A 26,995-nucleotide genomic window follows, 5' to 3' on the forward strand; every position below is an offset into this window, starting at 1 on the left:
GGTGAATATGTGAGAAGGTTGACTTGAACTGAGTCTTGTTCAATCGCTGATTAGATGGGCATCTATTCATGAGTGGAGTTGAGGTACATAGCGGACGGTGAAGCTAATAAAGAATTGACGAGTGAAGCATGAACAATAAAACAAAAGTCAATTACCATTTAAAAACAAATTGAAGTGAACTCTGACTGAATGGAAAAAAGAGTTAAGCAGGAACCCGATACTACTTCTGACAAGGCGTAGTTCTGACAAGAACGTTCATCAATTCTTGGAATCATACTTAAAACTCAGTTATGATCATTCACAAAATTATAAATTGGGCCTATTTCTTTACTCCATTCCGAACTCCAGAATCACTGCAGTTGTGAATTTGAGAAATAAATGATAATTGAAGTCCTCTATCTAACCATTAGAAGTAGGAACAGAAATAGACCAGTCGGTCCACTGAGTGCGCTCTGACATTCCACAGATTCACTACCATTTGGCTAAAGAAATTGCTCCTCATCTCTGTTCTAAACAGACATCCTTCTATTCTGAGGCTGTGTCCTCCATTATTACAATTTCCCACTAACAGAAATAGCCTCTCCATATATATTCTACTTAGTCCTTTCAGTATACGGTAGATTTCAATAAGGTTCCCCCCACCAACCCATCCTTCGAAGCTCCAGTAAGTTCAGGCCCAAAGCCAACAAAAGCTCCTCATCCATTAACTCAAACAACAAAACAACAGGAATTCTGCAGATGCTGGAAAGTCAAGCAACACACATCTGTTAACTCTTTCATTTCCAGGATTATTCTCATAAACCTCCGCTGAACCCCCTTCAATGTCAGCGCATCCTTTATTAGATCAGGGGTCCAAAACTGCTCTCAATACTCCAAGTATGCTCTGACCAATGCCTTGTAAAGCCTTAGCATTGCATTCTTGCTTTTATATTCCAATCCTCTTGAAGTGAATGATAACATTGCATTTGCTTCTCTTACTACTGACTCAACCTGCAGGTTAACCGTTAAGGAATCCTGCATGGGGACTCAAGCACCTTTGCACCTCTGATTTCTAAATTTGTTTGCAGTTTAGAAAATAGTCAACACCTTTATTCCTTACAAAGTTTACGGCAATGTACTTGTTTCTGCTGTGTTCCACCTTCAGCTTTGCCCATTCTCCTAATCTGTCCAAGTCCTTCTGCATACTCTGTTTCCTCAACACTACCTGCTCCTCTTACCTTGGTATCGTCCGCAAATATGGCCACAAACCCATCAACTCTGTCATCCAAATCACTGACACATAACCTGAGAAGTAGTGAACCCAACACCAACCCCTGTGAAACATCATTACTCACCGGCAGCCAACCACAAAAAAGCTCCCTTTATTACACCATAAGACTATAAGACATAGGAGCAGAATTAGGCCATCTGGCCCATCGAGTCTGCTCCATCATTCAATCATGGCTGATCCTTTTTTCTTTCTCCTCCTCAACCCCAGTTCCTGGCCTTCTCCCCATAACCTTTGATGCCACGTCCAATCAAGAACCTATCAATCTCTGCCTTAAATACACCCAAGGAACTGGCCTCCACAACTGCACGTGGCATCAAATTCCGCTAATTCACCACCCTTTGGCGAAAGAAATTTCTCCCCAGCTCTGTTTTGAAAGGGTGCCCCTCTGTCCTGAGGCTATGCCCTCTTGTCCTAGACTCTCCCACCATGGGAAACATCCTTTCCACATCTACTCTGTCTAGGCCTTTCAACATTCGAAACGTTTCAATGGGATCCCCCGTCATCCTTCTGAATTCCAGCGAGTAGACCCAGAGCCATCAAATATTCCTTGTATGATAACCATTTCATTCCTGGAATCATACTTGTGAACCTCCTCTGGACCCTCTCCAATTCCAGTACATCTTTTCTGAGATGAGGGGCCCAAAACTGTTCACAATACCCAAGCTGAGGCCTCACCAGTGCCTCATAAAGCCTCAGCATCACATCCTTGCTCCTGTATTCCAGACTTCTTGAAATCAATGCTAACATGGCATTTGCCTTCCTCACTACCGACTTGACCTACAAGTTAACTTTTAGAGTGTTCTGCACAAGGCCTCCCAAGTCCCTTTACATCTCAGATTTTTGGATTTTCTCTCTTTTTAGAAAATAGTCCACACATTTATTTCTACTACCAAAGTGCATGACCATGCATTTTCCAATATTGTATTTCATTTGCTATTTTCTTGCCCATTCTCTTAATCTGTCTAAATCCTTCTGCATCCTACCAGTTTCCTCAACACTACCTACCCCTCCACTAATCGTCATATCGTCTGCAAACTTGGCAACAAAGCCATCTATTCCATTATCTAAATCATTGATACACAGCATAAAAAGAAGTGGTCCCAACACCGACCCCTGTGGAATAGCACTAGTCACTGGCAGCCAACCAGAAAAGGATTTTCTCACTCGCTGCCTCCAACCAATCAGTCGATGCTCTAACCATGTTAGTAACTTTCCTGCAATACCATGGGCTCTTAACTTGGTAAGCAGCCTCATGTGTGGCACCTTGTCAAAGGCCTTCTGAAAGTCCAAATATACAACATCCACTGCATCCCTTTTATCTATCCTACTTGTAATCTCCTCAAAGAATTCCAACAGGTTCATCAGGCAGGATTTCCCTGAAGGAAACCATGCTGACTTTGTAATGTCTTGTCCTGTGTCACCAAGTACTCCACCACCTCATCCTTAACAATTTACTCTAACATCTTTCCAATCACTGAGGCCAGGCTAACTGGTCTGTAATTTCCTTTCTGCTGCCTTTCTCCTTTCTTAAAGAGTGGAGTGACATTTGCAATTTTCCAGTCCTCTAGCACCATGCCAGAGTCCAATGATTTTTGAAAGATCATTTCTAATGCCACCACAATCTCTAGCGCTACCTCTTTCAGAACTCTACGGTGCAGTTCATCTGGTCCGGGTGATTTATGTACTTTTAGGTCTTTCAGTTTTGTAATACTCTTGTAATAGTAACTGCACCTAATTCTCTTCCTTCACACATGACAACATCAGGCATACTGCTAGTATCCTCCACAGTGAAGACTGATGCAAGATACTCATTTTGTTCATCAGCCGTCTCCTTGTCCCCTTATCATTTGTCCTGCCTCATTTTCTAGCGGTCCTATATCCACTCTCATTTCTCTTTTATTTTTAACATATTGAAAAAACTTACTATCCACTTTGATATTATTTGCTAGCTTGCTTTCATATTTCATCCTTTCCCTTCTAATGATTTTTTTTAGTTGCTCTCTGTAGGTTTCAAAAACTTCCCAATTCTCTATCTTCCACAAATTTTTGCTTTGTTGTATGCCCTTTCTTTTGCTTTTACAATAGCTTTGACTTCCCTTGTCAGCCAGGGTTGTACTATTTTACCATTTGAATATTTCTTCATTTTTGGAATACTGTACATATGTCCTGCACCTTCCTCATTTTTCCCCAGAAATGCTCGCCAATGCTGCTCCGCTGACATCCCTGCCAGCAGCTCCTTCCAATTTGCTTTGGCCAACTCCTCTCTCATACCTCTGTAATTTCCCTTACTCCACTTAAAACACTGCTAAATCAGACTTTGCTTTCTCCCTATCAGATTTCAAGTTGAACTCAATCATATAGTGATCACTGATTCCTAAGGGTTCTTTTTATCTTCAGCTCCCTAATCACCTCCGGTGCATTACCTAACACCCAATCCAATATAGCTGATCCCCGAATAGGTTCAATGACAAACTGCTCTAAAAAGCCATCTCTTAGGCATTCAACAAACTCGCTCTCTTGAGATCCATCACCAACCTGATTTTCCCAATCGACCTGCATGTTAAAATCTCCCATGACTACCATAATATTGCCCTTTTGACTCGCCTTTTCTATCTCCTGTTGTAATCTGTGATCCACCTCCCAGCCACTGTTGGGAGACCTGTATGTAACTGCCATCAACGTCTTTTTACCCTTGCAGTTTCTTAACTCAACCCACAAGGATTCAACATCTTCTGATCCTATGTCACATCTTCCTAATGATTTGATGTCATTCTTTACCAGTAGAGCTACACCACCCCATCTGCCTACTTTCCTATCCCTCCGATATAACGTATAACCTTGGACATTCAGCTCCCAACTACAACCATCCTTCGGCCACGTGATGGCCATAACATCATACTTGGTAATCTGTAATAGTGCAACAAGAACATCCACCTTATTTCTTATACCATGCGCATTTAGATACAACACCTTGAGTACCATGTTTGCTATCCTTTCTGATTCTGCATCACTAATGATTTGATACTCAGCCTGTTGGCTACAACTAGGTCCCATCACCTGCCTGCCCTTCCTGACAGTTCTGAATGCACACTACCTTTATTTTTTTACCATCTGTCCTATCCTGAGTCCCCTCACCCCTGGCAAATTAGTTTAAACCCTCCTCAATAGCTCTAACAAACCTGTCTGCGAGAATATTGGTCCCCCTTGGATTCAGGTGCAACCCATCACTTTTGAACAGATCATACCTCCCCCAGAAGAGATCCCAATGATCCAAGAACCTGAAGCCCTGCCCCCAGCACCAGCTTCTCAGCCATGCATTTACAGTATCTGCCAAATCATCCTGTTTCTACCCTTACCGGCGTGTGGCACAGACAGCAATCCAGAAATTACTACTCGGGACGTCCTGCTTCTCAGCTTTCTACCTAGCTCTCTGAATTCTCTTTTCAGGACCTTTTTGCTTTTCCTTCCTATATCATCAGTACCAATATGTACCAAGACATCCAGCTGCTCCCCATCCCTCTCCAAAATGTTGTGGACGTGATCTGAGACAATGCTGACCCTGGCACCTGGGAGACAACATACCATCTGGATATCCCATTCACATCCACCGAATCTCCTGTCTGTTCCCCTCTCTATTGAGTACCCTAACACTACTGCTCCCTTCTTCACCACGCTCAGTGCCTGTAACCCCGTCCCCATGACATTCTCCCATGAGGTCATCCCCCACAAATGTATTCAAAGCGGTATACTTGTTTTTGAGGGGAATGGCCACAGGGATGCTCTGCTCTAACTGCCTATTTCTATTTCTCCTGACAGTCACTCAGCTATTCGCCTCCTGCAACTCCGGGGAGACTACGTCCCTGTAACTTTAATCAATTATCTCCTCACTCTCTCGCACAAGCCAAAGGTGATCCAGTTGCTGCTCCAGATCCTTAACATGGTCTTCAAGCAGCTGCAGCCAGATGCACTTCATGTAGATGTCATTCCACGGGAGACTCTGGGTCTCGCAGTTCTCCAACATCTAGCATGAAGAACATACCACAGCCATTTAAATGGTACAGTAAGTGAGAGATAAAAAGGAAACCTTAACAGGTGCTTTACACAGCGCCGACGCCTCTTCCGAGCCAAAGCCTCTTGAGTCAAAACCTGTCACTTCTACTCTCGCCACTGGCCTACTCCCAACAATGGCTGCTCCGCTTATCCCTTCTGTACTTTTATCTAGTTCGCAGAGCTCTGTTGGCGCCGCTGATAGGCCCCGTATAATGGAGAAATGCCTGTGAAGCTCTCTTTTTAAATAATCGCCGCCAACCTGCGAGAAATACCTCTTCGTAGAGCTATTTATTCCCAATCTGTCTTCTGGCAGACAGCCAGTCTTCTGTCCATGCTCATATCTTTCCTTTAATGTCATGGATTCCTGTCTTGTTTAGCAGCCTCATGTGTGGCAACTTGTCAAACGACTTCTGAAAATCCAAGTAAACAACATTAACTGAATCACCTTTGTCTACCCTGCCTGTTATTTCCTCAAAGAATTCCAACAGATTTGTCCAGCAAGATTTCCCCTTAAGGAAACCACAGTGAATTCAGCCTATTTTATCATGTGCCTCCCAGTACCCTGCAACCTCATCCTTAATAATGAACTCTTAACTTCCTATCTTTTGCTTCCCTCCCTTCTTAAAGATTGGACGGTGTGCAAGTTGCAGCAAGGCAAGGGTTAAAGTAGTGTACAGGCAAGGAAAGTTTATAGATAGTGTGCAGTCAGCCCAGGAAAGAAAGGTCTTTAAAGAACCCAGTTTCCCTTTGTACAGCAGCAGACTGGAGCCATTTGACATACTGAGACAAGGATGCAAAAGAAGGATTCTGGGTGAGACCTATCATTGTTCAGTTACTCTACTAATTCTTAGGTATTATTGGCCTTTGGTGTGGAGTTTCTATTGGCTATTAATACCTGTATTATCATAGCTTTTGCAAATTAAGGAATTTGATCATTCAGTTGGTTGATATCTGTATCCAAATAGTGAATTGCTGTGTAAAAATGTCAGTCTTTGTTCAAATTTTAGAACAGTTTGATGACAGAAGCTAAGTTGTTCTCCTTGTACACAAGTAAATAAAACGTAATTGTGGAATGATTGCAAGTTTTTAAAGAGTCCAGTTAATTGGCAACAACAGTGACTGTTATGATTTTCCAGTCTTCCGGAATGATTCCAGAAGAAAGTTCTTGAAAGATCACTATTAATACTTTCATAATTTCTTCATCTACCTCTTTCAGCATCCATTTGGTCCAGGTGACTTATTAAGATCATAAGACATAGGAGCAGAATTAGGCCATTTGGCCTATTGAGTCTGCTCTGACATTTCATCACGGCGGATCCATTTCCCTTCTCAGCCCCAATCTCCTGCCTTTTCCCCATAACCTTTATTAGACCATAAGACAGAGGAGCAGAATTAGGCCATTTGGCAAAAATCCAAAAGTTATCAGATGGAAATCAAAGATACAACCCAACAAAAATGGAGTTCTTGCAAGCTCCATTTTCTCTCTATCTACGGATAAAACAACAGCAATATAGGACCTTGGTATTAGGACGCGAGATAGTTTCAAAAGTGATTAATTACCTCAGCATCTCTATCATGGTGAACAACCAGTTTTCACTTGAGTAATATTCTCAATTTTCAAACTGAAGATAATAGGTTTGTCTTCCATCTAAGATGAGTAATCAGTCATTTTGTTAAAGGTTTGAGGTGATTCAATGTAATTAATTCAATGGGAAAAATGTATATGATCTGATTGCACAGTACAGAGTGAGAAGCCTCTGGCATTAGTGGGCTTATCAGACCCTAATGGATAACCACTCGTTATTTTTTGCCTATAAGGAAGGATTACAGCACCCCAAAATGCAATTTTCCTCATTAATAGTTTGAACATTTCCATTATCTATACAGGAATGCTGGAAATATGCAGCAAATCTGACAGCACCTGTGAGGAGAAAAGGAAAGTTGCTGTTTCAGATCATAATTTAGAAATGTTAATGATAAAACATGTTGAAAAAAATGCAGAGGGAATTTTGGGTGGGGGAGGGATGAAATGCAATAGGTTAAAATGAAGAGGGTATGAAACAGGGCAAAATTACTGAAACAGGACAATTTGGAGGTGGCACCAATAGTGGGAGGGATAATAACGACTTGCTTATCTAAAATTACTAGAAAGAAAAGCAATTGACGGAAAAATAGAAAACAGAAATTAAAATGGCCATCTGAACCCCACACTAAGTCTAGAAGGCTAGTATGCCCAGCAGGACCACAAGGCACACACAAAATGCTGGAGGAATTTAAGTAGCATCTATGGAAAGGAATAAAGAGCCGAAATTTTGGCTTTATTAGCATGGGAAAAGAAGGACTAAGAAGGCAGAGGGAGGGGAAGAAGTGTAAACTGGAAGGCGATAGGTTAAGCCAGGTGAGGTGGGGAAGGGAGAGTGAAGAAAGAAACTGGGAGATGATAAGTGGATAGAAGGCACCATAACCGAAGTTTAAACTTCATTAAAGGAGGCCAAATTCAAACTAAGAGTGGCATTTCCAGGAAAGAAGTTCCGGTTAAAAGTTATCAATGGGGAAATATTAAATAACTTCCTCCACCTGCTGCCCAACCTCAGGCGGGCAACTCACTTTGCAATATCAGCTGGCAACGTTGGGCTTCAGGGAGAAATCACGTGACGCCAATGGTGTCTGCGCATGCCTACAACTGTCCCCCTTCCGACTGCAGCTCCCCCGGAGGCTCGGAGAGGCGCGCAGGCGTAGTGCCATCGTCCCGCCGGTTCGGAGCGGGCATGCGCACCAAACGGTTTCACGAAGGAGAAGGCTTGCTCGCCGTTGGTCGCCATTTTGTGCTGCTGCGTTCCTATTCGCCGCCGGGGCATTGTGTTTAATACCGGAGCCAATCAGAGGGGCAAAAGCGCGGGGTAAGTCCGGCAAATTGCTGCCAACAGGCTGAGAGCTAGATTTGGTCAGGGAATGGGAATGAGCCGGGGAAGCAGGCAGTGATGTGGCTGGTAGACCCCAGGTTTGAATGGTGAGGGGAGGGGGCGGAGAAGGTGTGGAGTTAACGAGAGAGAGAGAGAGAGAGAGAGAGAGAGGGAGGTGGAGGTTGGCGCCAAACAGTTGTTCGCTTTTCTTTCTCTTCTCCCCCTCCGTTCGTGATCGCCGTCGTTCCTGCAGCCCGCTTTCCACTTCGTTCAGTCCGCCTCGTCTCCTGCCGTGCGCCCGTTTCGGTGTGAGCACCGCTCGCCCGGACGACTTCCGAAAATTGCGGGGAGTTGGGGAGGGGGAGAGAGAAAATGGCGGTCCCGGCGTGGGGGAGCGAGGAGAGGGGAAAGGAAAGTCACAAAGTCGCTAGTGTTTGTACTTATTATAGTAGGGGGTGAGAAATGCAATAGTTTTCCGTTTAAGCATATGGTATATGTGACAGTTATGGCGGATGTGGAGGAAGGAGCCCTTGCCTGCACCCACCAGTTGTGGGTCCACACTCAGTCTAATTCGCTATTGATCAGCGTTTGTCCGAGCTTTCCTGCTTCCAAAGAACACTCTGGCCTAGCTATCCAACACCCCGCAAGCCCCTCCACGGGCTTTTGGCCTCTTTCTACGCCTGACAAACGCGAGACACAAATTATGCCACAATTAATGCACGAAATATGAAGGATCTGAATTTTCGCCAACTTTGGGTTGAGGTGAATCAAGCATTGTTGGTTATGGGATGTTGTACTTGAAATAACAATACGGTTTGTTTTTGAGTAACGTGTTGAAAGTTGTGTTAGAAGGTGTCGAGGAATATAAATTTTTACATCTTTTTGGCTGAAAGGATAACTGCATGCAAATACTATTTTACAGTTAAGATTGTGACAGGGATGGGTAACAAACTGCAATAACAGATTCCCATGTATTTTTATGCTAAAAATTAGGTGCCATCAGATTTTTTTAAATGAAAGTAAAACATATTTGTAGATGGCTTTGTTCTGCTTTCCTACTAATTTTTGAACTAGCATCCACAGTGAATGTGCATGTTGTCTATTAAACTTCTGAAGTCTTTCCCAGTGCCCTGTCAATCTTGTTCTAAGTATGTGTACAGCACAAAGTAATTGTACTCTAAATGGCTGTTTATACTTTGGATTAGAGGTTTACAACCCCTCTGAATGGTAAGGCTCCATGACATAAAATGCTGTGGATGGTCAAATTTCACAAGCTCAGTGACGTCACTGAGGTTAAAGAAAACTTAATTTGGACACTTTGAACTAGAATTGTTCATCCTTTCAAATGGGGAAACAATTTGAGTTTTAATCTTTTTTACAAAGGTGGTTGCTGGAAATTTCACAGAAAAACAGAATACTCAAAAACACTGAATAAGTCAGCCAACATTTTAAAAAGTAAAATATACTTGGCATTTCAGATCTAAGACTATTTGGGCTTAGGAAGGAAAGCAACACACACAAAAATTGCTGGTGAATGCAGCAGGCCAGGCAGCATCTACAGGAAGAGGTACAGTCGACGTTTTGGGCCGAGACCCTTCGTCAGGACTAACTGAAAGAAGAGGTAATAAGAAGAGACTAGGAAAGAAAGTTAATTTTCAGTGTCAGAGAGGGAAGAGTAGAACAAAGAACATATCTCTGAATGGGCTAATTTAGTAATTACACATTATGCTGCTTTGTGTAGCTAATAGGCTAGTAGGACATGCCCAGCTGGCCAGAATTTGCTAATGAAGAGAAGAAAAACAGCCAAGATCTCAGCTGGGTGATTGATTTAAAAAATGGCCAGTTTTAATACAGACAGAAGGGCAAGTTACCAAGGAGAATTGGATACCAATCTAGATATTTTCTTCCTCCAACTTAAATTGGGCTTCGTTATAATGGTACTGCAGATCATAGAACAGAATAGGATGAAAAATTAAAGTGATTGGCAGTTTGGGGCTGGGGGCCATTTCTGTAGACTCAGTGCAGGCAGCCCATAAAATGATTAGCCAGTTTGCATTTTGTTTCTCCAACATAATGGAGACCATATTGTGAATACCCCAAATGCAGTACGCTAAAGTGAATTGTTGCTTTCTTAGCTCGTGTGAAGGTATGAAGTTGGATGAATAACAGGTGTTTCAAGCCTTGTGGTTGCTTGGGAAAGTACTTAAAAAGATAGTGTAGTTTATGGTGTTAAAAGAGCAGACTAGGGAGTTCTGAAGTAAGCAATCCTTTCACAGTAATTTCCCCACAACTGAAGCCTGGCTCACTAGCCAATAGTTCCCGAGTCTGTCCTTGCTACACTTGAATGATGGAACAACAATTTCTGGAATTTTGCCAGTGGCTAACAAAGAAGTAAATATCTCTTCAAGGGCCTCCACAATTTCTTCCCTGGGCTCCCATAAGCTTCAGGGGGTATACTTGGTCAGATGGCAAAATTCCAGAAATTGGAATTTTAACCCTGCCTGGTTAAATCCACCTTGTAGCCTCCTTTTTTGCAGTCTTAATTTTCCTTTTAAACCTGGTCTTAAACTTTTTTTTAATGTTAGTCAGGATTCATTCGTAACCAGCTGCCTAAATATAATGTATGCTTCCTCCTTTCTCCCTACCAGAGCCTCTGTCTCATCAGCCAGTTTCCTGAACCTGATATATCTACCCTTCACCCTATGCTGCTGCTGGATTCTTGATATGATCCTTTTAAAAGCCTTTCACTTGCCAACCATTCCTTTGCTTTTGAGTAGAGTCACCCAACTAGATCCTGCCCAATGCATTCCGTTAATCATACTCCCGTTCAAGACTTTAACCTGTGATTTGGTCTATCTTTTCCCATAGCTACTTTTAATCTAATAGAATTGTCACTGAAGCTAAAGTGCTCCCCAACTGCCACTTCAGTTACTCGGTGCATCTTGTTCCCCAAGAAGAGGTCCGGTATTGCTCCTTCCAAATGATCCATGAACCTGAATCCTTGCACCAGCTCTTTTACCACTTATTCATCTGGTCTATCTTTCTATTTCTTGACTGACAAACAGGAGTAATCAGGACATCATGATCCTTAGTCCTGCATTTTAATTCTTTTACCCTATCTCCCTGTACTTATCTTCTGGCTATTTATCCTCCCCCTCCAGAATTTTCTGTAGCTGCTCAAAATCATCTTTGACCCTGATACCTGGGACACAACAAACAATCGTGGTATTCCTTCTGTGGCCACAGTCAGTTGCACAGTTCTGTGGTCAGTCTCCCTTAGTGTTGAGTCTCCTGTCACTGGAGCCCTTTCTGACTGCACCCTTTCACCCAGTCACAGTGCCTGAATTCTACTAGCTCCTAAAAAGAGCATCATCTTCAACAGTATCCAAGGGTCCATATCTACCTGTTAGTGAGAATGGCCACAGGGAAACCCATCACTAACTGCCTATCCCCATTCCGGTGATCATCCATCTGTCTGAAGCTTGTACCTTGGATGTGTCCAGCTCAGTAAAAGTTTCATTCTGAAGTCCTCAGCTTCCTGAGTGATCCTGCAGAGTACCGCCCCAGCCCAAAAAAAATCTGGCTGCATTTCCCACAGTTCTCTAGAACAGGTCAAATTAAGTATTGGTTAATTTCAGATTATGCAAATGGGTCACAGGACAAACTAAGAGTTTTTTTTAAATTCCTAGAGTATGGAATTATCAAACTGTGGATTTACCATGTGGCAATTCATAATCTTTTTAAATGGCAGATCTGGCACAAGGAGTCAAGTTGCTGTTTTCTGTTTCTTTTTTCAAATAAATTGAGACAAACTGCAATCTTTGAGAGACTTTTTCATTGCTATGGTTACAGAAAGTGGAGTTCTAATCTTCAAACTGAATAGTAATTTTAATTTGAACCGATAAGATCAGATGTAGGCCACTCAAACATGGGTCTGCTGTACAGTTAAGCAAAGTCATTGTTTATCTACTTTCTTGCTTCATTCCCACATTTCCATCATAGTATTCAAAAATATTTAAATTGCACTCTTCTAAGCACTTTAAGATCAATTAGAAATTGAGTGCGGTTCCTCTTGCACTGAGTTTATCACTGTTTTAATAAACTTCTAGCATTTCCAGTGTTTTTAATCTGCAATTACTGTCAAATACAGTTTGGACCATCTGTTCCAGGTGTAGATGTCACTGCTGTTTTCCTTATTCCCTTTTTTTTGTGAATTATGTTGGGAATCTTAATATATAACACAATGCTACAGGGTGCAAATTTAGTAATCCAGGTCTAATGGTGATTTTTTTTAGAATTATTGTCTGTCTCAAAATTCGATAGCACGTTTTGCTTAACAATTACAGAATTGGGCTTGATGTAGAGATTCTAAGGCTATTACATTTCTGTGTTATGCTGCTGTTTTAGAGAGAGTAGTTAATGGCCATTTCCCTGAATCTAACCTCATCCTTTTATTAAAAGGATAAAATGGTGCTATTATTATACAGTATTGACTGACCAACTCTAAACTAGGCATGACAACCTGCCTCAGAGTACTGAAATGTTACATTTATCCAGTTATGTTATATGGAACAGAATGTTGGACAATATCTAGTAACATGAGGAAACGAATTGAAGCAACAGAGATGTGGTTTTTGAGGAGGATGCAAAGAATATCATGGACGAAATGAATATCTAACGAGGATATCATGAACAGAGCAAGTACAAAAAGAGAAATAATGTATGAGATCATGAAAAGGCAACGTAACTTCATTAGACATGTGATTAGGAAAGAGGAGTTAGAATGCATGGTAATTATGGGAAAGATTGAAGGGAAGAAAGCAAAGACAAATGATGATGGAGACAGCAGCCAGAAAACTGGAAATGAATACCAATGAATTGATCCACTTGACCCGAAACAAGAATGTGTGGGCCATGGCAGTCAAAGCTCAAACTGGGCATGGCACCTGATGATGATGATTGGCTGTAAAGTGCTTTGGAATATCATGAAGTGTACTCAGTATTACCTTTTTCCCTCATAGCTGCCTTTATGTAAGACAACAGAGGCACTTGGATCAAAGTCTATCTTGCATATGGACAATAGCGTTTTCTGCTTGGACCCTCTGTTGGTCATGCAGGTACATTAAGTTTAAACTGGCCTGGACCAGTCAGTCACAGCAGAACTGAGGTCATCTTGTTTATCAGCTGGTCACACTGACCCTTTGTTCATTTCACTATCAAGGTTACAATTACTTAAAGGAGAAGAGAATACAAATTGGAGGAGCCAGGGCATACATTAAAATCTGGCTGAAGTGTCGAACGGAGAAAATGAGGAATTGTTGCTCTGATTGTCAAATGAACCTAGTCAACCTAGATGCCAGTTGTTCCTAATGTACTGCACAGATGCAACCTTACTCTAATTCTGGACTTCAGGAGCCACATGAGAAACTTTGCATATCATCACAGAATCTAATATGTCTTGGGCTATGATGTATAAATCTTCAGAGAAGTTGGTAGAAAACTGTTCCCAACATTGCCTTATGACCACATTTGTATGGCTGTGTTAAGCAGTGTGTGTGTATATATACATAGTTTTTTTTTTCTATATTTATTTATCACATATTTCATTGTACTACTTAACAAATTTCACAACATATACCAGTGATAATAAATCTGATTCTGATATGCATGGACTTGGGCATTTTGCTGCAGAATGTTCCACTCAATTTAGTAGATGTCCAGCATAGGCAGTAACTGCAGAAACACAACTTTTACCGCAAATCAAACAGGCAGTGGCCTACATGGACCTAATGAAAAGTTACAAGGCAAATGTAGTGATGTGATATCCTCTTTGGTTTATTACATTTTTTCCTCAAAATGTATTCAGTAATATCAAGATGAATAAGGATTCCACCAGGATATACCCTTGAAAGTAAACTGGTATTTTAATATTTTGCAACACAAGATAAAAGATTTATCAGAGAATTAAAATACAAGATAAGTTTTGAAAGAAATTAATTCATTTTTTGAAATATTTGAATTGCAAAGGGTTGTTTGCTATGTAACAATTTTGTCCAATAGATGCTATTTTTAAAATCCAGAACTTAACAGATCATAGCAATTGTAGGTAATGTGAACTATTACCAATTCATGAATTCCTGGAAGAGTGTACAGAACCAAACCTTTTGACGTAGCATGAAATCAGTACTTTTTGGATTCATTGTATAATGTCAACACATGCTTGTAGGTTCACTGTCAATTTAATAAAGTCAACACCAAGTTTTAATGTATTTCTGTAATTAAATATCTGATTGTAAAAACTTGCTAAATTTAGTTATGACCTACTTTTTTTAATGTTACATAACCAATCAGGTTTTAAGTTGCTTCATTCTTGATTAAGCTGAGCACAGCTGTTCTTGCATTTTTTTGAATAATTCTATATAATTTTTTGAACTTTATTTAAATATCTCCACTCTTATGTATAGTCAATAATATTGCCATTCAGAACTTTATGCAATTATTATCTTGTGCACAGAGTATGTTTTTGAAATTTTCTACCATAATTCATCTAATTACCAAAAAGGAGCTAAGCTGTTCTGAATAGTGTATCCAAATATCAAAACAAACTTATAAAAATAGAGGTAGTGTTTTAAGCTATATTTAGATAATTAATGCTGCACAATATGGTGCATCTGTTTTAAGACTTTTTAAAAGCAGTTGTGTATTCCAACACCTTAAAATCATTCTGTTAAATCTATAAAGTGTTCCCTTCTAGGCCAGCATATTATTCCTCTAGAGTATAAATTGTTCACTTGTCATTTGGATGATTCAGTAATAAACAAGTATTTAGTATCAGCTTTACCACATTAGAGCTATTCTCTACTGAATAAGTGTCTACATTTGAAATAATTACTGCCATCTTTTTTCAAAATGGCAATGAACCAAGTTGATGTACACTGAAACTTCCATGGTTAAGTCAAAACAATGTTTGAAAAGAATATGGAAAAACTCTTCTCTGTTCTATGTGATGGCTGTCAGTCATGTCAGAGACTAAAGTCCCTATTCTGCAATTGGGAAGAAAATTGCAAAGCTGAGTCCTATGCCCTATATTAAAACACCTACTGTATTAAATCTTGAATGTGGTGAATTTGCACATGCATATAGTTCACAATGTTGATTTCAACTTTTATTTTGGGTAGATATTGTGCAAGTAGTAAAATTCACAATGATACTGTGTTACATTTTTAAAGGCAGTGTCAAAGGACTTTTATTTTCCTCTCTGGGGTGGTCCAAAGCATATCTGAGAGCCACACTAACTTGGAAAAACTGCATTCCTTGCTGTTGTCATTAGGATTCTATTCCAATACTGGTAGTCCAATAGTGGAGCATCAAATTACTGCTATTTCAGCTATAGGAATTTTTTATTTTGCTGCTGGAAATCTGTACCTGGCACAGGTTCAACAATTACATTCATTTCAATTGAAGAAAATGGTTCCTAGAGAGATGGGTAATTTCATTTTTAATTAATTGACATAACCCAAATGTACTTATTTGCTTTCAAGCTTTCTGTTGTTTTCAGCATCTTAATTAAGTTTTCATAATTAAGATTTGCTTTTGTTAACTGTATGTTTAATTTCTAATTGTTTTCAAATGCTGTTAGGTATTAGACACTCATAAACATTGCCTTTTGACATTAAGTCTGGGGATGTGGATTAGCCGATTGTCAGGGTGCAGTGTTTTTTTTATTTTAGTAGCAGAAGGGCCTGTGCTGATCAGCGCCATGTCAATCTAAAGCTGCATTTAGTTAGAGGAATTAGCAGAGTTTGGGTAGTTCCACTAATAATAGCAAGCCAAATGGAACACTGCTGTGAGTGGTACATTCTTCACCTACTGTAGACCAATGGAAAAACAATGGTAACGTGACAAACCGACTTTCTGGCTCGGCCCATTGCCTCTGCTTGCTTCTGTGCCACTGCACTCGTCCTCCATACCGTGATTTCATTCTATCCCCCTTACTTAGCTCAGTTCCTTCCCACTTAATATGTGACACTCCTTATGCTCTTGATCTCATTAACTTTCAATTTCCTGGCCCAGAACATCACATTTTCACCATGGATGTCCAGTCCCTATACATTTCTATCCACCACTAAGAAGGCCTTAAAACTCCACTTCTTTCTCAATAAAAGAACCAACCAGTTCCCCTCCGCTACCATTCTCCCTCTTCTGACGGAAGTGGCCCTTACCCTCAACATTTGTTCCTTCAGCTTCTCCCACTTTTTCCAGACTCAGGGTACCTATGAGCACCCACATGGGCCCCAGCTACGCCTACGTTTTCGTTAGCTATGTAGAATAGTCCGTGTTCCAAGCCTTCCCCAGTACTGCTCCCCAACTCTTCCTGTGCTACACTGACGAATGTATTGGTGTTTCATGCACTCATGCTGAGCTCATCAATTTCATCAACTTTGCTTCCAACTTCCACACTACCCTTAATTTCACATGGGTCTTTTCTGACACCTTCTCCGTTACCTGATCTGACTCCTCTGGAGACGCTGTCAATTCACATCTTTTATAAACCTTACTGATTCCCATAGTTATCTTGACTATACCTTTTCCCTCCTTGTCTCCTGCAAGAATGTTATTCACTTTTCTCAGTTCCTTTGTCTGCACTGGATCTGTTCACAGGGTGCAGCTTTCCTTTGCAGGACACCTGAGATGTCCTGCTCCTTCAAAGACTGAGATTTTTCTTCCTCCACCATTGACACTGCCCTCGCCCGCATCTCTTCCATTTCCTGAACATCTACGCTCCCCCATCTTTTCACCACCTTAATGGTGATAGAGTTCCTCTTGTTCTTACCTAGTACCCCATGAACTTCCATATCTAACACATTCTCTGCAGCTTCCACCATCTTCAAAGGGATCCTACCATCAAACATATCTTTACCTCCCCCCCACCCACTTTCCACAGGGATTGCTCCCTCTGTGAATCTCTCGTCCATTTCTCTCTTCTGACTGATATCTCCCCCGGCACTTATCCCTCAAAGTGGCCAAAGTATTACACCTACCCATTCACTCTACCTCACCTTCATTCAAGACCCCAGGTGAGGCAACACTTAACCTGCAAAGCTGCTGGGGCTGTCTATTGTCTCTGGTGCTCCTAAGTACATTGGTGAGACCTGTCATAAATTGGAGGAGCACTTTATCAAACCCTTCTGACCTGTTGAGTTCCTGCAGCATTTTGTGTGTTCATCTGACATTTAAGACCTTTCCAATTTTCATAATTTAGTGCAATCAAAAGTTTTTAAAAAATGCTGAAAATTGGGGGGGGGGGGATGATGTTGCAAATATTCCATATGTTTGAAAAATACATTTTTATCAGAACAGCAAAGTTCAAAAACAGGTTGCAAAAAGGGGGAGGGGGAGCAGGAAGAAAGGAAGCGTATATGATAGAGTGGAGAAAAAGGCATTCAATAGGCTGGTGAAGACTTATTGATTGCAGTTAATCTGCCCAGAAAAGGCATAAGTAGATCACTGAGGGCAAAGGAAAGAGAAGGTGGGAGAAACAAAACACAAGTGTTCAATTCCCAGCAGGTTAGATAGCAGCTGCAGAGAGGAAAAATACTTTTGTCATCTTTAATAAAAACTGGAATGACTGGTTATCTGGAACTGTTGAATTCAGTTTTACATCCTGAGGGCTTTTAGCATCAAGACAAATAATGAGGTACTGTTCCAGGATGCTGGATTGGTTGGTATTCTAACAACCGAGGCTTTCATTTCCATTTTCTATACCATGTAGCATGTAAAATATATTTTCTTATCTGGTGAGTTTAGAGGGAGTGGCAAAGAGCCCCAGTGAATCTAAGGGGGAGCTTAGAAAGAAGAGCCTGGAGAATTTGCTTGTCAAGCAAGCTGAGATGGGCAAGTACTCCAGAACCTGTCTAGTATTCCCAGCCGTTGCTCAAGCTACACAACCAGTCCATGCATGCAGAAGTACATGTCTGGCCTCAAGTACATGGATGCACGATGGTAAATTCAAACATAACAAGGACTTCTGTATACTAATGAGTGAACCAAGTACCAAATCATAAGAATTCTCCAATGGTCAGATACTGAATATTGGAGGTTATTAGAGATTATCCCACTGACAAGCACAACCTGGCCCATGTGAATTACCATAGCAATAGTTTTGATTTTGAGGAAACAAGTATAGTTAAATAAGTTGCTCTCTGCATATAACTTCAACAAGGCATAGAAGGATGGTGGCATGGTGGGATTGATTTGGTCTCTACTCAGAGATGAAGTGTCTTGATATGAGATGGGGGGGTGTATAGATATTGGACATCAACAAGGCAGTTAGAAAAAATGTGTTGGAAGAGATCAAAGATGTTATGGAAGTAACTGAGAAGAGTTCCTTCGGTGCACAACCTGACAATTTTATGCATTTGTGGTGCATACATTTTTGGAGAGAAATGCCAAGTTTCCCAAGATCTGTACTTTAATGACTGTTAATTTACAATGCACCCTTTGATGCACAATGGATTCTGTTTAAATAGGACACATCGGACCAATACATTTTTGGCCCAATTAAACAGTTGCCCTTATTAGCTGAATTCATGGAAATAGTTTTAAAAAGCCAAACAGTTGTTTAACTGAGTTACAAATTATGTATTTAAATGAAACACAAAACTAAACAATACTATCAATATTACTACAGTACTATAAAACTATAAAGTTCCTAGTTATTGAATGAGGAATTCATACAGTGCAGGCTGCTGTGTTCTTTTGATTGAACAAAATCAGTGCAGACACCTAATGCGGATAAAGGAGTGCCTTCATTGCCTTCTCACGTGAAGTAGTGGCAAAAATTATTGCATTTTAATTTGGAGTCGGCCAGCCAAAATGAATAACATAACAAGCATATGCAACTGATGCTATAGAAAAATTGTTCACTCCAGAAAATCCAAATACTACACTCTAAAATAAATCAGTCGCTCATCCCTGACCTGTTGGGAAATCCCAGGCTAAGATTTCAGCTCCTGTGTCCATTCAAAAGCTGTTTATTTTCACCATGCAATATTGTCCACTATTTCCTCTGCTTTTGAAATGTATCCTTTAGCCAAAGATTCCAATGCTCTTACATATTTTATGCTTTATAAACTTGAACCTATGTAGAACACCATCTGCCTGCATCTTATTCATCCTTTTCTGCCTTTCAGCCTTGACAGCTAGATTCTCCAGCACCTCACTTTTTAAACATCCTCTCTAACCTGCTCCAGTTGACACAAAATATCTGCTTTTCTAATCCCAAAACTAAGTGAGCAGTTTGATGTGAAACCGACTGCATTCTTACTCATTTGCCATTAGACTCTCATGGTGCCATGCACAGGAAGTTGTGACCATTTCTTTTTGTTCAGTGCATCACTACCAAAATGTAATTATCTTAATAAAAGCACAGCAACGCCATTACTTCCTTAGAAGTTTGTGAAGATTCGGCATGACATCTAAAATTTTGTCGAATTTCTACAGATATGCTGGTGAGCATATTGACTTGTTGCATAACAGCCTAGTATGGAAACACCAATGTGCTAGAATGGAAAAATCCTATTTAAAAAAAAATGGATACAACCCAGCCCATCATGGGTAAAGCCCTCCCCACCATTGAGTACTGTCACAGGAAAGCAGCATCCATCATCAAGGTCTCCCACAACCCAGGCCATGCTGTCTTATCGTTGCTGCCGTCAAAAAGGAGGTACGGGAGCCTCAGGTCCCACATCCCCAGGTTCAGAAACAGTTATTACCCCTCAACCATTAGGCTCCTGAACCAAAGGGATAACTTCACTTGCCCCATCACTGTTCCCTCAACCGATGGACTTGCTTTCAAGGACTCTTCATCTCATGTTCTCAATATTTTGTTTATTATTATTTTTTATATATTTGCACAGCTTGTTGTCTTTTGCACATTGGTTGTTTGTCCGTTCTGTTGGGTGCGGTCTTCCATTGATTCTTTTCTGTTTCTTGGATTTACTGAGTATGACCGCAGCAAAATGAATCTCGGGGTTGGATATAGTGACATATATGTTCTTCAGTAATAAATTTACTTTGAACTTTGATCTTTAATGAAGGATTAAAGGAAGGATATACATTACATAGCCAGATGGCCAGTGGGTCTCAGCCCGAAACGTCGACTGTACCTCTTCCTAGAGATGCTTTCACCAGCAACTTTGATGTGTGTTGCAGTGTTTTAGAAGTTGGCTTTCACAATATTTGAGGAATTCAGCTGTGAGGCACGGGATGGTTTAGATATTGTCAGATACAGACATAATGAAGATTGCTTAGTTTGGGTTATGGAGATAATTACACTAGAAATTGTTTCATTTCCCTTTATAATGTTACTCATTCTGGCCTTGACATACAAAGTCAAGTATAAACACTTGTAGCAGTTCGGCAAGCAGAATGAGATTTGAAGTGTAGTATCCTTTGAATTAGGTGTTGCTGGGAGTAGTTGTGCAACATTCAAAACTTGCTGCTAGAAATGAATTATTGTTTGTAACAATGTGAGCAAGGCAACTTCTCTTAACAATTTATAGTAAAAATGCTGTAAATGTTTAAAAGTATAACAGAGATGATAAAAGGAAGCAAGATAGTATTGTCATTCTGTGCACATATATCTAAAATTCTTAATGAATTAATTGCAGTATTCTACTTTGCATTATTATTGCCACAGTCACAGCTTTGAAGTTTGTATCTCACAGCAACTGAATCTAATACATTTAATATTGCTGGTGCCATAGGAACTCTGCATTCACCAGGTAACAGATGCATCTGTTTCATTCCCATTTCTTCCACTCACTCTGTTTATTTCTTCTGACCCAAGCAGCTGTTTTGTCAGCCAAGCCTTAGCTGACACCTGAAAATCATTTTGTATTTCCTTGCATAAGTGTAGTTGTAGAGACAATAGGCTTCAGAGGTGGATGTGTTAAACATAAATTTAAGAATTATTAAGCCCTTGTTATCCCACTTAATAAACCACTGTGGCTGTATCAGTTTTAATATTTTATGTGCAGTACATTTGCTGAAAGGTTATATAATGCATTTGAAGATTTTGATTTATTCCAAACAGCTTTACAGATCAGTGTTGTATTTTGTTTCCATGATAATCCTTCCCTTCTTGCTCCACGCTGTGATTTGGTTCCACAGGTAGGTGGCCCTAGATTGCCAGTGGAAAGTTCCTCATTTGACTCCACAGTGCATACAAATTAGTGGAAATATTATGAATAATCCATGTTGTGACATTATGGAAATCTTACAACTTTACATAGTGAAAATATTTTATTTCATAAAGAAAATATGCACCACTTGCATTGTGACAGTGAAGAAAATACCCCAAATATATTCCATCCACAAAGATCAAAACAAATCCAATCTTGTCTAATTCTTATCCAGTGCCATGGAGGAGGCAACTTCAGTGGTTCTATCAAGTAACACTTGTTTATGAATAATCTAATCATGAAACCCCATTTGGGTTCTGATTGGGATCCAGCCTGTTTTACATATTTGGTTTAGTGAGGCAAAGTGACTACATTCCAGAGGAGAGATTAAAATCAAATCAGTTCAGATCAGAAGGAATACTTTCTTGTTTGGTGTCTTAACCTGCACAATGGAATATGGTACAGGTTGTGAAAGTCAGTCATTTTATCTTGGGAGATTGGTCCAGGAATTTTTGAGAATATTCAATTTGATTCTGTGGTTGACTCATGATGACACGATATAATTAGTCATAAGTGAGAATGGTTGCTGAGGTGTAATTGATATTCACTTCTCTATGCTATTTCTTACATATTTAAAAATAAAACCAGAAACACCTGGGTAATGCTCATGCAGAGGCTGACATAGAACATGTAATGTTCATATCACACATTAGCTGAGATATATTCAGTAACATCACAATTACCAGGCAAGGTGCAGTTCCATGAAGTAAGAATTTAACCAACATCCCAACCAGAAACAGTTGGACCAGCCACTTAAGTACTGCATCTTTAAAAGCAGGTTAGGAATCTTGTGCTGAGTGACTTGCCTTCTAACTACTCAAAGCTCTTCAAACATCCTTATGGCATAGCTCTGAAGATTGTGTACACAAAAAAAAAGGTAGCTACAAGTGACCCCTAATTATGGCCATTGGGTTATGGACATGTCCCAATACACAATTCACAAACCACAACCTCCAAAATTTGAGAATTGGAATAAAATTTACTCTTGTAGAATCAATGTGAGGGAAAAACATAAGTAAATCTGTGAGGCTTAGGCTAGTTAAATCAGGGATATTGGCCAAAAGAACTCAATTTCTGTTGATTAGATTTAGATGATTAACACCAGCTTTCTACATTACCTTATCACATTAGGTCTTCTGGTCAAGATGGCACCAAGCTGTAATGTCCATTGAGGTTGTGGCTCAGATTTAAGTTGTTTTTAAATTTGTAGGGTTTTGGGGTCAGCACAGGAGTTAGTAGTTAGATTAGGATTTAGGGACAGAGATGAGGGAGTGTTACAGGTCAGATGCAGTAAATGAAGAGTTAGAGGCTGGAGCCGGAGGTCAGAGTGCATTGGAGTTAATGGCCAAAAATCCCAAGTACACAGATTGGGTTGGGAGCACTGAGAATGAATACCAGCAATCCCTGTGGTTGAGGGAGGAAGGCCCCAAGGTCAATGAATCCCGGGTCAGATGTTGGTGGCCAGAGTTTAGTCAGCAGGTGTGGAAGCAGAAGGACAGTGAACAGGTCCAAATGTCAGTCTTCTGAGATCTGAAGACTGAGATTGGGTTGGCAGATGTTGAAGGCAAGACCTGCAGTTTTCCCCCAAGGGCAAAGGCCGGTGATCCCCAAGGTCAGCGAATCCTAGGGTCAGAGTCCCATGGCAGACTAGTCCACAGGTGTGAGGTGGGTCAGCAGGTCTGGATGCTGGACTCCCAACAATTCCCAAGTACGGAGGTTGGTTTGGCAGGTGCTGAGGACAAAGATCTACGATCTCCAAGATCAAGTACTATGGTCAGCACACTCCAGAGATGAGGACTGGAGGTCCTCAATGGGGGTTGTGAAGTAGGAAGGGAGTTGTTTTGCTGTTGTTGTGTCTGACTTGTTGGATGTTATACTGAACATTGTAGCCTGATTCAGTGTTTTAATTCAGATTAATTAAAGACCTAATTCAAGCTCTAATTTTGTGTCTTAAAAGCATCCAGACTTTCAAATCAGAAGTTATCAATTGATCTTTTCATGGTTTCACCTTCATGATCAGCAAATAATGTATTTTTGTCAATTTTCATCTTGTATTTGCAAATGTTTTACCTCATTTGATCTGTGTTCCAATGTTTTGATTGCCATATTAGCATTTACACTGAAATGCTGTGATAAATCTAAAATAGTTTTAAGTATCTTTTGGAACTGTAATTGATGCTGAGATTTACAAAATGAATAAAAGTTTCACACTCTTACTTTTTTTTAGGTTTTGCTACATTCTCCAGAGATACTGTTCACGTATTCTAGTTAGTAATGGAACAGTACACATCCAATAACAGCAATTCCACAGAACAGATCGTAGTTCAGGGACAAATTCAGCAACAGGTAAGAATCTGGAGCTAAAATACTTGCATTTGTGTTTGTGATATGTCATAATTTGCTATGAATTATGTTTAAATTATTAATATTCTTGCTGCTGTCAAGGGAAGCCAAGATCCAAATTTTACCAAACTAAAGTGATAGAGGATGGCAAATGAGTGATATGTCCATGGCCTTCAGTCAGTGTTATTCTGTGTCAGCCGCTGTTCAGAAATGGTGCTTGCCGTATTTTTTTTTACCTTAGTTTATCTTCCTCCTTTCTCAATACTGACTGCAAGATTGGAAACTCAGATATGTAAATCTGCAAATTGTAAACTATATCATAGACTTTGTTCAAAACTGTCATAGCACAAAATATACTGTGCCACAATGATAATATTTTAATCTGGCATGATTTAGTGTTTCTATGTTTGCCTTGACTTATCTATAGTGGTATTACTAATTAATGCTGTGCTCAAATAAGTTGACTGCTGACACTACCTCCTGGCTCTTGTTTGCGGCTTTGATTCAGTAACGCCTGCTGGAATTTGCCACACTACATGTTTAATCATAGATAGAATCATACAGTATAGCACAGAAATTTTGGCTTTCCAGAATGCCTTAACTTGTATTTCTGTGGACAAGATTATGTCTGCCACCACTCCAGCCCATTTTCCAGCTGATACATACCCCACAGTATCCTTAGAGAATCTACTTTTACTACCTACAACTCCATCACTTTCATGTCCTACTTAAGAATCAGATCATCTACGTTTTCATACATCTCATTTATGTACAGTATGTTTCAATCAACAGATTACAATGCCAATCCCTGTCGAACACCCTTTTTACAGACTTCCAATTTGAAAAATGCTCATCCACCTCCCTCTGCTTACTGTCATCAAGTCAATTTTGGATCTAGCTTGCCAACATGCCTTGGATCCCTTGTGCATTAACCTTCTGGACCACCCTACCATGTAGGATCCTGTCAAAAGTCTTAAATCCATATAAACCACACCTATCATCCTGTCTTAATTAATTTTTGAACAAGAACAGATTGAACTTGGTGGTTCTGCAAGGATTATGTCAACACTCAGCTGTCTTATGCTTTTGCTTGAAAACTGAACTCTTAGGAATTATTTTAAAGGAGAGCTGTTTTCTGCTTTCCATCAGGAATTGGAACCCTCAACAGAAAACTGCAGAATAAAAAATCTAAATAGTTTTTATTAGCTTAATCACCATTGTTGAAAATGATTTGAACATTGCATAAATATATTTTTATGATTCACTGTATTACTCATTTATTTTGTTTTATTTCCTGCAATTGTTCTTAAGGGTCAGCCTTTAATGGTCCAAGTCAGTGGTGGTCAACTAATCACATCCACTGGTCAACCTATCATGGTTCAAGCTGTGCCTACAGGTCAAGGGCAGACAATTATGCAAGTTCCTGTCTCTGGAGGGCAGGGTATACAACAGGTCAGCATACAATCTTATTCATAAAATAACGTATTTTTCTCAGAGTATTTACTTTTAGTTGAAAGCAACATTTCTGCCTGTCCCAACAAGTAGCGGCATCCTCGAGAAGAATGACGGAATCCATATTCAAAATGCAATGTGTGTACATTATTTTTTAAAAAAGGCTGAAGATGATTGTCAAGAGAAAGTATCATGGTGGATAGTTCCTTGGCAATACTAATTTCAGTTATGTTATTTTATAATCCTTGTAAACTATATCAGTGAGGGAGTCTTGTATTCATTTTTGAGCTGTAGCTTTTTAACTATTTAACAACTTAGATAGTTAATAGGCATGACTTCATGCACCTGTTCTATATTTTGAGAACATGAATTTGAAGCTCTTCAAAGATGGGGTGACACTTGAATATAAAGGAAATACCATTGCATTTACTTTTCTTGTTCCTATTCAGTTTTACACTTTTAAAAATAATTATTGTAGCTTAAAGGAAATAATTAAGTTGAGAATTCAATTTTGGATACATTTGATAAAAATTACCCTTTCAGAATATCCTTCAGCTTCTTCATGATTGTAGAACTAATAATTAGAGAGATCTAAGAAGAATTTTTCAAAATCTTCAGCATGTTAGAACCCACAACTATTACTTCCTCATTTGATAAAGTGTAACAAGTATAAACTGCATTTCTGTTATTTTCAGATTCAGCTCGTTCAACCAAGCCAACTCCAGCTCCAAAGTGGACAGACTGTCCAAGTCCAAAACCAACAAGGTCAGACACAACAAATTATTATTCAACAGCCTCAGGCAGCTGTTACAGCAGGACAAACACAGGTATGTCATCTCAATGCTTTCAAAAATAAATTGGATATATATTTGAAAAAAATGCACAACAAATGGGAAAGGAGAACAAAACCGATTAGTAACTCTTTCAGAGACATAGAATAAGCAAGATGAGTTGAATGTACTCCAAGATAACTATCACATGCATCTGACCCTATCTGTGATATGAGGGTGAGTGGTGGGTGCCAGATGTTGTGGTAGAGGCTGATATAATAGCTATTTAAAAGTCTCCTAGATGGGCATATGGGTGAAAGGAAAATATGGGGTTATCGACTGTGGGAGAGGTTAAACTGGTGATGGGAGTAGGTTTATATAGATTGGCATAACATCATGGACCACAAGGCCTGTATTATGCTGTACTATTCTATGGATAAACTGGGTGAAATACATTTAGTGAAACAAATTAATACTTCTAATTTTGATCACTTTAATGTTCAATCTAGAGACTTCCAATCTTTGCCCAGTCTTAAACCTAACATTGACTTTTTTTTAAATGTTGTATAGTTTATTATATTTTGTTCATTTAAAGGAAGCAATGAAGTTGACTGTCCAGTTCCAAAGGAGTGTGATATGCATTTATATGCTGTCCTTCACAAACTCAGGATGCCCAAAACACTGCCAGTTAAATGATTTTTGAAATACGGTCATCACTGCAGAATGGGATTTTTGGCTAGCAATTGTACGCACAGCAGTGTACAATAAACTACTGAGATGTAATTGCCAAAAAATCTGTTTTAATGGTGTAATGGTGCTTGATGAGAAGTGGTTATTGATCTAAATACAAAGGCAAATTCCTCTCCCCTTTGATTTTTTTTTGACAATTTTAAAGAGATGCAAGTCCTCAGTTTGATGTTGCATGTAGTGCTGCAAAATAGTGCAACTATTTCACAACTCCAG

At 39.8% G+C, this 26,995-nt stretch overlaps 1 protein-coding gene across 4 annotated transcripts in view; it reads left to right on the forward strand.

Moving 5' to 3' along the window:
* Window positions 1-8,111: 8,111 nt before the first annotated feature.
* LOC140210027 (nuclear transcription factor Y subunit alpha-like) overlaps window positions 8,112-26,995 on the forward strand; it is a 39,780-nt gene continuing 20,896 nt past the window's right edge. For all 4 annotated transcript variants that reach the window (XR_011889132.1, XM_072278775.1, XM_072278772.1 and 1 more), the window contains exons 1-4: window positions 8,112-8,220; window positions 23,695-23,813; window positions 25,122-25,262; window positions 25,958-26,089. Coding sequence is in view for 3 of the 4 variants with exons in the window: in XM_072278775.1 (XP_072134876.1) it covers window positions 23,742-23,813; window positions 25,122-25,262; window positions 25,958-26,089 (345 nt within the window). In the remaining variant the exon portion in view is untranslated. The remainder of the gene's footprint in view (window positions 8,221-23,694; window positions 23,814-25,121; window positions 25,263-25,957; window positions 26,090-26,995) is intronic.

Source organism: Mobula birostris, chromosome 14 (assembly GCF_030028105.1).
Source record: "Mobula birostris isolate sMobBir1 chromosome 14, sMobBir1.hap1, whole genome shotgun sequence".
Taxonomy (NCBI): domain Eukaryota; kingdom Metazoa; phylum Chordata; class Chondrichthyes; order Myliobatiformes; family Myliobatidae; genus Mobula; species Mobula birostris.